This window comes from Ixodes scapularis, unplaced genomic scaffold (assembly GCF_016920785.2).
Source record: "Ixodes scapularis isolate PalLabHiFi unplaced genomic scaffold, ASM1692078v2 ptg001200l_1__unscaffolded, whole genome shotgun sequence".
NCBI lineage: Eukaryota > Metazoa > Arthropoda > Arachnida > Ixodida > Ixodidae > Ixodes > Ixodes scapularis.
In genome coordinates this window covers 13079-25022 of record NW_024610116.1, presented here as the reverse complement: position 1 = coordinate 25022, position 11944 = coordinate 13079, and the positions used below count along the sequence as shown (strand labels likewise).

The following is an 11944-nucleotide window of genomic DNA, read 5'->3' as shown; positions in this document are numbered from 1 at the left end:
TCGTTCGCGCGGTAGGCCTACCTCACTGATCTCTAATATAGGGGCCTGGAAGGCGCTTAGCCTAGCTCGGAGTCGGGCACGAGTGAAGCCATCGGAAGTTCGATGCTTGTCCCAGAAATTGAGTGTTTGCTGGGTTTTATAATGGATTCAGTGAATGTTTTGATTCATGCTTTCTTGCATTTTTACGTGGGTTTTAATAATCCTTTTTTGGAATCAATCTTGAGAATGAGGCACTTGAACTTGGGGAGTGTACACTTAATCAACTAGAATCTCGAAATTCTCAGACATAAAATGGCTTCCAAGAAGACATCTCGGGCCTGCATGAACGCGACAAGCAGGCTCTATTGTTATAACAAAAGCAAATCAAGCGCCTTGGACACTGTTTCGACCACCGCTCGTAAGAGTGGGAAATCCTGTCAAGCGCTCACTTCCGGGAAAAGCTGCTTACTTCCGGTGGCTTTATACCTGTTCGCTCAATGCGCCATCCAACCCTCTAGTGGAGATTATTGGCCCACCTCAAAACAAACTGCCATAGACAAGAACTTTTTTTACACATAAACTCACTGATCTCTATGACAATTGTTCAATCGCGCATCCCCACTCAGCGAGTGCGGCCACCAGACGGCAATGTTGCACGTCGAAAAATTGTGTTTTTGGAGCGTTGCCGAGGCTGGCCGCAGCGTGCTGAAGACACGTTTTCTACTTGTTCGTCGTCATTCGCCAGAAACATTTTTTTAAAACCCTGCGTAAGCCGGATACTTGCTAATGAGAACATGTGTGAGTTTTTACGGAAGCGCAGTGCCGAGAGAAAAAAGCACAACTCGTCGAAAGCAAGTTTCGACGGTCTTGCGGCATGATCAAAGCTTCCTTGGCATGCCGAAGCGCTGAGTCTCTGTGCCTTGGCACGCTAGATTTGTGAACATATGAAGAAAAACTATTTTCATTGTACCGAACGACACTCCAAGTGCAACTCTTAGCTACCGTAGAATACCATGCATCCGCCCATTCCACATGAAGTGCCGATATCCAAATTTCTAAGATCTGAGAAAATATGCACAGTACATTTATATGTAAATTTGATGACCAGGCAAGCGCCCATTCCCCCATTTTTTTCGCGATTATCTCTAAATTATGAGTGGGCGCTTGCCTGGTATTTTACGGTAATGCAGTAGCCTACAATTGAAATAAAGTAGTGTTGTATCCTGCATGCCAAAAGATGCACAAAGGCTTGCCTAGTGTGATGCAGATGGACGCTGCGGGAAGCTCGTTGAGCTGAACATTGGAGATGCGTGTTACATTCTAAAAGTAAACAATGAAGCCCCCGCACCCCCCCCCCCCCCCCAGTTCAACTTCAAACCATATAATTATCTGAGCATGTCTCAAAGGCAAGAAAGCACGAGTGGCTAATGTTTTCATGCATTAACAGACAAAATGGAATCATCAGTGCTGAAGCTTACAAAAGAACTGCTTGTAACAGCTTCTGCAGCAAAAACATGGCTTTTGTAGCACATATTTCATTTAATTTATTTCACACTGCAAACTTAAGGACATGACGTCCCGAAACCAAGACCACACGCAACGAAAACAGCACAACCAAGCACCGGGGCAGGATACCACTAGCAGACAATAGTTGCTTGAACGACGGCAAGTTTAAGTATTCAAATAACGAACCTGCAGCAAAAAGATGTCCGAGCGTTCCTTCATGGCTGTGGTAGCGTGCCTCGAACGACTGGCGTTGGATAGCGGCTTCTGTAGAGGCATCGTAGCTGAAGACCAGTGCTGGCAGGCTCTTAATGCTCCCAACTTGAAATCCACCAAGATGGGTCCCAGGAACCACTGTTTTCCCGTGGTTGGCTCGAGAACAATCAATTTCGTGGCGTCCTGTAGTTCGTCCAGCATATGGGCCCCGTCACTGCTGGCGATGCTCAGAAGTATAATCTGCAGCAAAAAGATGCGTGAATGCTTCATCACGGCTGTGATAGCGTGTCCCCCACATTTGAGCTTTTGGAGCAGAAATTACGGTTTATCACATTGTAAAAAGCGATGCAAGAACTATAGGAATTCCCGCAGTTCCTCACAGTGTCATAAAAACTATCATAACTGCAATTATGACACACAATTATTCACAGCAAAAAGAATGCTGTTGGAAATGGGGATAGAAAGCAAAAACACAGAACTTTGGCAATGACCTCATTGCCTTTAAAGCTTGATGCAATAACTAAATCAGTCCCACCTTCGACAACTGCAAAGCAACAAAACTATTTAAACATAGCGAATAAACCACACGTCAGAACAAGCATTTTTCCCTAAAATGAAAATAATGGGAGGAAGATTCATTCATACGAGTGTTTCTCAAGTAATCGGTGCCACCGAAAGAATGATTGACACCGCTCTTCCCCACACGCAAGGTATCAATAATCGTTCCACCCAAGGAGAAGCTACTACAAAAGGGAAACTAAGGGTTGGACACACTTCTCGGAAAGTGGCCACTTTTTGCTTGAGCATATATTTTAATAGTCGCTTTTACGTAGGCAAATATAAGCGAGCAACATGTGTGAATTTTTACGGAAGCCCAGTGCCGCAAGAGAAAGGCACAACTCGTCGAAAGCAAGTTTCGACGGTCTTGCGGCATGATCAAAGCTTCCTTGGCATGCCGAAGCGCTGAGTCTCTGTGTCTTCGCACGCTAGGATACTGATCAAGAATTGGTGCAGCGAAAATGTTTTGAAGGTGTGTCGTGCACAGATGTCTTTGCATCTTATATCGGCTAAAGAGTTCTGGAGCATCCAGATGTTCAGGCGAGTTGCTATCAATAAAGGGGGGAAAGCAATCTGTACAGTTGCTCTTATGCACTATTAACCATGGCTGTGTTCCAAATCTACTCTAATAGATCACATAGCAGCACAAATAGAGCAACGCTGTAGAGCAAGGAGGGTTTTCGAAGGCAAAAGTACAAGACGGCGAGAATGGAGATCTTTGAAGCGCGGTCCATATGGTCGTGTGCAGTCTGTTGACCAATCACAATTATTCGAGCCGTGCTCAAACGTCAAGTGAAATTAAGTAGGTTGATAATGAGACACCGCTGATCACTGATGAGGAGCTGTTGTGCGCAATATTCTCTGAACCGTCTAGCAAAAAAAAAAAAAAAAGAAGTACTTCCCCCTTTCTTCCGTCGCCACTTAGTTACAAATACAGTCGTCAGAGTAAAGTAAACCGCTGCTCCAGAGGCACATACGGCTACAGCCACATTGCACTCGCAAAACACATTCACACGGTGTCGATTCTTGACCGGCATCCAAGCGTGCGAAGGCATAGAGACGCAGCGCTTCGGGGTGCCAAGGAAGCTTTGAACATGCCGCGAGACCGGCGAAACTTGCTTTCGACGAGTTGTGCCTTTTTTCTGCTGCACTGCGCTTCCGTAAACATTGTCACGTGTTTTCATTCGCAAGTCTCATATCTTACATAGTTTTAAAGAACTTCTTCGGTGAATGACGACGAACGAGTAGAAACCGTGTCTTCAGCACGCTGCCACCAGCCTCCGCAACGCTCCAAAAGCGCGCTTTCTCAACATGCAAGATTGCCGTCCGGTGGCCGCACTCGGGCTGCAGCGATCAAGCGGGGGTACGCGATCCGGCAATTGTCCTAAACATCAGTGTATAAACTAGAGAAAACACGACATGCTCTTAAATTCAGTACGCGACAGCGCTCATTATGATTATTCAATGAGCGCGCTTCAGTCTTTCATGTTAAAATCTGATTTCTCCGGTTCTTACCGCGCCCGAAAGCGAAAGGGTGACGGCGCCCGAAAGCAAAAGGTACGAACAGGAGTTCGGGAGAGCCCACTCAGCCCAGAGCAAACCAAACAGTCATGGCGATGAGCCCTGCGCCTGCACACGTCCATCGAGTCGAGTCTGATGCGTGGATAGGTTTCCCTCGCGCAACTGAGTCCGGAAGCTAAAGCAAAAAATATGGCGCGTTTTCTGACTCAGCCCGCGCCATTGCGTTAAGTAACGCGTCTTTGATTCCTTCTACACTTCGATTATCTCGCAAGGCGCATGCGAAAATGAGCTGGCTTACCTTCTTAGTCCGGTTGAATGGTGAAAGATGATCGCGGCGACGACGAAGAGTGTTGCCGCCCTTCCCGCCCGTGGTGGTTCACGCGCGAGCGAGCATACAGACCGGGAAGTAAACATCTTCACTTCACTTCACTTCACTTTATTTCCTTAAAGACCCCTTCGGGAGGGGTATTACATAAGGGGTGGGAGAATATATAAAAAAAAACAATAACTTGAACAATAGGTTGTTACGTTGGATTGATGGTTGACACAGCTTCAGCAAACCTTAATGGGCAGGTGATCGTAGCAACTTCGCCGGGAAGGCCGTTCCAGTCTGTTGCAGTACGGGGGAAGAAGGAATTGAAAAAAGTGGCAGTTCTAGTGCGGTGACGGGTGACCTGCAATGGGTGACCTGTTCGGAGAGAGATGCGGGCGTGGGGTACAATGTAGGGCGCGTGATGGAGCGGAGAATAGAAAAACTTGTGAAATAGACATAAGCTAGCAGTTTGGCGACGAGAGGAGAGGTCTAAAAGGCCCGATTCAGCTTTTAAGGATGAGATACTAACTTTGTACGAGTAAGATGAGTGGATGAATCTGGTGGCGCGGTTCTGAACCTGTTCGAGTGCATAACTGAGATAGGCTTGGTGCGGGCTCCAGATGGGGGATGCGTATTCCAGCTTTGACCTTACGAGTGATTTGTATGCTAGCAGTTTTATGCTTTGAGGAGCGGTACGTAGATGGCGTTTTAGAAATCCTAAACTTTTATTTGCTGATGAGATAATGTTAGTGACATGTGCGCGCCATGATAGGTCGCTACCTAAGGTGACACCAAGATATTTATAGGATTGTACTAGTTCGACGGGAGTGTTAGCAATTGAATAGGGAAAAAGGAAAGGGTTGGTTCGGCGATGAAAGGACATGAGTTTGCATTTATTAGGATTAAGTGACATGAGCCAGTGGTCGCACCATTCCTGGATGCGGTTGAGGTTTTCCTGTAGATTGATTTGGTCAGAAATGTTAGCAACTGGTTGGTAAATAACGCAGTCATCGGCAAACATACGGATTTGGCAAGTAACGTGTAAGGGTAAATCGTTAATATATATGAGGAATAGCAGTGGGCCCAAGACGGAGCCCTGGGGAACACCTGATGATACCGGTAGGCAGTTGGAGGACTGGTTATTAACGAGGACGGACTGAGAGCGATTAGTCAAGAATTCCTGTATCCATTTCAAGACGTCAGGGTCTAATCCTAGCCGAGAAAGTTTTAGTAGCAAGCGTCTATGAGGTACTTTGTCGAAGGCTTTTGCAAAGTCCAGGAAGATAGCGTCAGTTTGGCAGTTAGAGTCGAGATTGGTATGCAAGTCGTGGAGAAAGAGAGCTAGTTGAGTTTCGCAGGAGAAGTTCCTGCGAAACCCGTGCTGAGAAGAGTGAAAGAATTGGTTAGAGTCCAGGAAGTTCATAACGTGGGTATAAATGACGTGTTCCATGATTTTGCAGGGTACGCTTGTTAAGGAAATGGGTCGATAATTTAATGGAGAGTCCTTGTTGCCCGATTTGAAAACGGGAACGACCTTCCCCGCCTTCCAGTCATCTGGAATGCCGCCTGTGAAAAGTGACTGCGAGAACATAAGTGAGAAAAATGATGAACATACATGGTTACAATTCTTCAAAAATTTCGAGGTGATTTCGTCGACGCCCGCTGATGATGACAACTTGATGTTATCAATAATAGACGAAATACCGGCAGTGGAAAATGAGATAGGGTGCATTTCCGATTCAATAGTTACGATTACGGGTGGGAGTGGTGCGTCGGGCTCTTGAGTAAACACTGATGAGAACGCGATATTAAACATGTTAGCGCACTCACTATCGCTAAGCACATTCCCCGATTCATCGGCAAGAGTTAAACCGGGAGTCTGCTGAGGGTTTATGACCTGCCAGAACTTTCTTGGGTTATTGATTAATATGTTTGGTAAGTCAATAAGGAAAAATGAGCGCTTGGCTTCAATGATCGCGTTTAAATATGTTTCTTCGGCCTCGTAGTACCTTTCCCACGCGCATGGGTTTGGTTTTGACTTCGCAGAGCGAAAAAGACGCTTTTTTTTATTTTCCAGCCTCTTAAGGGTTTTAGTGAACCATGGCTTCTGTCGGCTAACACGAAAACTGATTTTAGGAATAAATGTATTTATTAATTCGTTAAACTTGTTCTTGAGTAGTACCCAATTTTCATGGATGGATCGACTTTGATAAGCAGCCTCAAAGTCAGTAAAAAAATTGGTTAAATGGTTATTTATCGCTTCATAATTTCCTTTGTTGTAGAGGCGAATTGTTTTATTTTGAGAAGGGGGCAACGTCGGCGAAAACATAAAATCAGCGTGAATGACCTTATGGTCACTAATTTCCCGTAGGTAAGTAATTGACGACATACTGTCAGGACGGTTGGTTAATATTAGGTCCAAGAGACTTGCAGTCTCTTGCGTGACACGTGTTGGCTCAGTTAATATTTGGGACAGGTTAAAATTGAGGCAAACATCGATAAATTCTCTCGTTTCTGCGTTGCTCGTTGTTGTAGGCGCCAGGTTAGCCCAATCGACATAAGGGTAATTAAAATCGCCAAAAAGAAGTATGTGGGCATTGGGATGTTTTGCATTGAGGTGGCACAGCATATCGTTAAGCTGCCCCGGAAAATCGGGACTATTATGCGGCGGCCTGTAACAGACACCCAACAGCACTGTTTCAGGAGCGGCATGACAGATGAGCCAGAGTATTTCCAGATCGGATGAAGTGTTAATAGTAGTGCATGGTATTTGATGGTTTACGGCAATGAGAACACCTCCCCCGCGAGTACCTTTGCGATCATTACGAAAGAGACGGAAATTTGGCAGGTACGCTAAAACTTCGGAGTCAGTAACATCACTGGTTAGCCAAGTTTCAGTGAGCACAAGTACATTGCATTCAGAAGATAATACAACGCCAGATACGAGTTCGCGCTTCGGAAGAAAGCTGCGTATATTAGTAAAGATCACCGAAAAAGAAAGATTAGTTCGAGGGGCACGTTGGGGGCGTGTTGTAATTTTCTGTTGACGGTGCGATTGCTATGAGATTTCTTTGACTGATTGGCATGATTCATCGAAAACGTAACGTTTTGCGCCGATGAGCAGTGTTTTGTAGCGCAAAGAAAAGGGAGCAGATTTGCTTCTAGCAAAGGCAAGGAGGTGCTTCCGTGCGTTGCGAACTGAGCGGGAAAAATCTTCGCCCATGCTGAAGTTAGTACCTTTTAATTTACGGCCATTCGAAAGGATGGCTTCTTTAGTTTTGAAAAAGGAGAAGTTCACTATTATTGGTCGTGGACGCTCGACCGAATGACGCCCGAGGCGGTGGGCACGTTCTATTTCTTTCGAGTCTAATGTTACATCAAAAAGTTCAGAGCAAAGGCGAATGATTCTTTGTTCGGACTGGGCAAAAGTCTCTGTAGGTGAGGGATCGGGCACACCATAAAATATTAGATTCTTTCGTCGGGATCGATTTTCAGTGTCGTCCACACGGGCCTCAAGGTCAGAGACCTGACGAGCCGCGTGGGCGGCCCTGGTCACCGTGGCCTCCACCTCAGCACGTAGCGTGGAAAGGCCTTGGTAATGACCCTCCAGGTCAGTCATCCGCCTGCTTAAGTCCGATATGGTCCTATCGGTTATCTGCAGCTGACTTTTTAGGCCCTTTACCTCCTCGATGAGTTTAGTTTGACCTGCAAACAGCTTCTGCAATTCGCTTAGGATTTCACTTGAGGTAACAGGACCCGGATTAGTCTCTACATCTCCAGACAACATCAGTAAGCGGCGGATGACTTGAGCACATTCTCTAGCAACGGCAATGCAACACTGCAGGCTCGGCAGCTGTACTAAAAGATAGTTGCTCGATTTCTTAGACGAGCTAACGTATGACAGACCAACCTGCATGGTGTAGGACAGCGGGTTAATGGACCGTGTTGTGGCACAGCCACCGAGCCCACAGAGTGCAGTCGCCGGATGTTGTTCTTTTATGACTGGCGCATCTGTTGACGTCGATGACGATGGTGCTTCCCACGATGAACTGGGGATCCACGGATCAGATGGCAGCGCCACAAGGTTTAGCGGCGCGTTTGCTGTTGATGACTGCCAATCTCTCGAGCCGTGCGCGTGGCGAAGGGGCGTACTTTCCGTGGCGATAATCCAGGTATCATTCAGGAAGGCTGGAACCATGACGAGGGTGATGAACGAGGTAAGGACCTGCATGGTGTAGGACAGCGGGTTAATGGACCGTGTTGTGGCACAGCCACCGAGCCCACAGAGTGCAGTCGCCGGATGTTGTTCTTTTATGACTGGCGCATCTGTTGACGTCGAGCAAGGAGCGCCGTCCATCACGTGATGGACGGCGCTCCTTGCTCGGTTGTCGTCGTCCGCGAGCTGAGTGCGCCGGCCTTTGGGTGGGTCTCCCTCCGCCGTTCGAAAGAGATTTTAGCATTGGCACGAATGGCACGTAACATGAGACATCTGCCAACAAGAAAACTATCTCTAGAGCAAACGTGGCGTGTGTTATGTGTTTTTACTTCAAAGAAAAGGGAACACAGACCTGAACTAAGAAATATGTGAAGCCGTACATTTACGGACTCGAGCCGTCATGTCGCCTCTACGGCGTTTTGTCCGTGCGCACCTCTCACGGCGCTTTCCAGTTTTGAAAAAGGCTGTTAACTTACGGTTTTTTTTTACAGTGCAGATAAGCAACTAGCCTCATCGTTTCCAAGTTCATGGAAAGTTGCCGAAAAGTAAAACGGATAGCAGGTGCAACGGAACTGACGGTCATTTTCGCTGCACCGAAGAGACACAAAGAGCTTCAAACGTGCAAAGCTTGCAACTGCCAATGCACTCAGAAACCTTCGAACGGTAGGCAAGTAACGTGGGTTCTGTTACAAGCACTTAAGAAAAGGTGCTAACCGGTATAAATCAAAAAGGCTATCGGTTGCCGAGTAGGCTACCGGACTCCAGCCCAGGGCATATGAAGAAAGCGTTCGAGCTGTAACACCTAGGGAATCTTGGGTTCAAAAGCCGCAACTGCCCTTTGCAATCTGGAAGAGCATCGTACAGTCACGCGGTCGTGCATCACTACTGTATGCAACTCGGGTTACAGGCGCGAAAGATTACCGCTGTGAAAGGGCGCCGGCGCGGTTTTTTTCGTGTCTTATACGTGTTTTCACAATTCAAGCCTTATGCCTGTCACCTGATTGGAATACCACACTTTGCACGCGCTGTCTTTCTAAAACTTACATATTTAAGATTTCGGATGACGCTCAGCAAGTTTATAATTAACGAAAGAGGTGCTGTTCTGTCCGTATCGATGTTTATTCTTTCTGTTTTTATTTAACTTCACCAATTCGCTCACGTCGAACTATGTATAATTAATATCATTTGCTTATTTCGAGTAACGAACAAATTAAATACACACACAAGTTAAAGATCTAAATTATAGTGACCCCTAGTCATCTGTAATAAACCTCATTTCTTTAAACTGACGGCCTTGTTTACAAATAAATCTGGGAGAAATAAAATAAGCACCCTCTATACAGTGGCATAAATTTCGTGAAAACGTTCTCGCTGCGCAGGCAAACTTTCTTCCCTTTCAGCTTAGTCGCAGAATAGTCAGATTGTTATGCATGCTTTCTTCAGTTCGTGTTGTGGATATTTTTTATAATGTGTAGGCTTCAGAACACTGAGCTTTTTCTGAATTCCCATTCTTACATTAAAAAAGGCTGGTTTTCACGAATATTAGTTGCAGAGTTTATACTTTTGAAGCAATCTGCAAAGGAAAATTGAAATCTACCTTAAATAACTCAATTTTCTCAACATTCAAAATATACATGTATATGTTGTCTTTTTACAAACATTACCACATTTATCGGTATCATATTCGTCTCTACCTCCAAAACAGGTGTGATTTGTTCATTTTATTTCACTCGGAAACTCGACGTCCTGGGTATGTTGCTTTATTGGTCGAATTTTACGCAGCTCTGTATTTAGGTACAAAATGTATTGTATGAATATGAGCCCTTTTAATTATGAATAAATCTTGGTTTCTAAAGAGTTACTTTGGATATCTGCCCATCCATGCCTGCTCTTTTCTGCATTGAAAATGCCTTAATCCATGCTGGTTGTTTCTGCATTGGGTACGTCTAATCCATGCCTGCTTTTTCTTTCTACTAAAATTCGAGGCACCATTCAAATCTTGTCCACTCAGACACCCTCCTTCACTTTCCTTTTTTTATTTCCTCAGAATCGCGTCCTCTCTCTTGAGGTTGTGCAATTTGTTCTTGAACCGACATGAAAGATGCTTTGACCCTCGCAAAGTTTTCAGTAATCACAATCTGGTCAAAACCATGTTAAGGAGCTAATATAGTTTAAAGAAGGAACGCCACCTCAATTCTTCATCTCTGCACAAAATAATGGAAAAAAAATTAAAAGAAATCCGGCAAATTTTATTAGTTCAGTATAGAGTTATAAAGAGCGTTGTTCTCTCACAGCATAGAATAAGAATTTGAATATGTTTCTTACAAAATATGAACTGTGCCCGGTGTAATCTAAGCAAAAAAAAACAACAATAATCCTACGGTTCGACAGAGCTCTAGATTTTTCGCGACATGTGCATGACCGCCCCGTAGAAATGTTTCATAGTTATAATGCTTCGGCAAATTGGTTGATTAACTCACAGAGAAGCTTATGCCATAAATAATTAAATATTTTCATAATATTTTCGTCATAGAACCAGTCATGTCTTGTCATAATGCGATCTCGGATAAAGAAAAACATGTATAGTCTGCACTAGCAAAGAGTCTGCACCGCTTCACTTTTATAAAGATTACGGTACCCGTAGAAAAGTCAGAAAGAAGCTGTTGTTATGAAGATATTGACCGAAACTAGCTTAGCGCGAGAAAGATCTTGATTATGGAAAACCTCTGAGGTACCTCAGATATTTACTTGAGTATGGGCACTAGTAAATACATAATTGTGTCAAATAATTAAAACCTGAATAGTTAGACTCAACGTCGACCAAAACAGGCATTTTTATACTAGGAAAGCCAAGGAAGTTATTTCCCTAAGATATTCAAAATTCAAAGTTTTTTCTTCATATACCAGTATCAACTCAGGCACCTCAATCAGTACACTTCTGAGTTATTAATAGTACAAAACTTGTATACTTTATGGTGCACATTTTCCAACCATCCATACTACAGCCCAGATTGTGCCATCTGTTACGGTGTTCTAACAGTTCCAAGCTCGTAAAACCAAAGAGAAGGTTAACTTTGAACATTTAAATAAATAATATTTTACCTCATGAAAATTGGCAATGCTAATTAATCTATACAGTTTTCGTAATACTTTTTATTATATAAACAAGAGATATTTCACTTCACAGCATAAAAATCTAAAATTTACAAATTAATGAAATCTAGTGCGAGAACTACGAAAGCTTATCCTTCAACAGGATTATTTATTAGTTAAGAAATAACGCATAAATGGCATGGGATGATAACACATTCTGCTTCAAAAATTATTTTCCAAAAAGCAACCCAACTTTTAAGTAGACTCTCTCTTATGCTTTATATGTGTATTCTCAAGCTATAAAATAACTGCTGCTTGCACTTCTGCTAATATTTTGCTTTATACGGTTCATTCTAAACATGCAAGAAAGATTTTAAAAATGAGCTTTAAACGCTAATTTAACACAATGTAGTTCACTAGTGAAGTGTCAAGTAAGATGTGATAAGCATTTATTAATAGTACTCGTTCGTGCATATGTTTGAAATACATGTTCGTGTCCGTAAACTCCAAAACGTGCAGCTTTTAAATAGTTGTGGCGAGCGAAG

At 44.1% G+C, this 11944-nt stretch overlaps 1 protein-coding gene across 1 annotated transcript; it reads right to left on the bottom strand.

Moving 5' to 3' along the window:
* Window positions 1–7101: 7101 nt before the first annotated feature.
* Window positions 7102–8396, bottom strand: LOC115332127. Its single transcript, XM_040503246.2, has 2 exons — window positions 8316–8396; window positions 7102–8000 (listed from the first exon to the last, which is right to left on the bottom strand). The coding sequence occupies exons 1-2, from the start codon at window positions 8319–8321 to the stop codon at window positions 7149–7151; spliced, it is 858 nt and encodes a 285-aa protein (XP_040359180.1). The 5' UTR covers window positions 8322–8396; the 3' UTR covers window positions 7102–7148.
* Between the last annotated feature and the right edge of the window lie 3548 nt (window positions 8397–11944).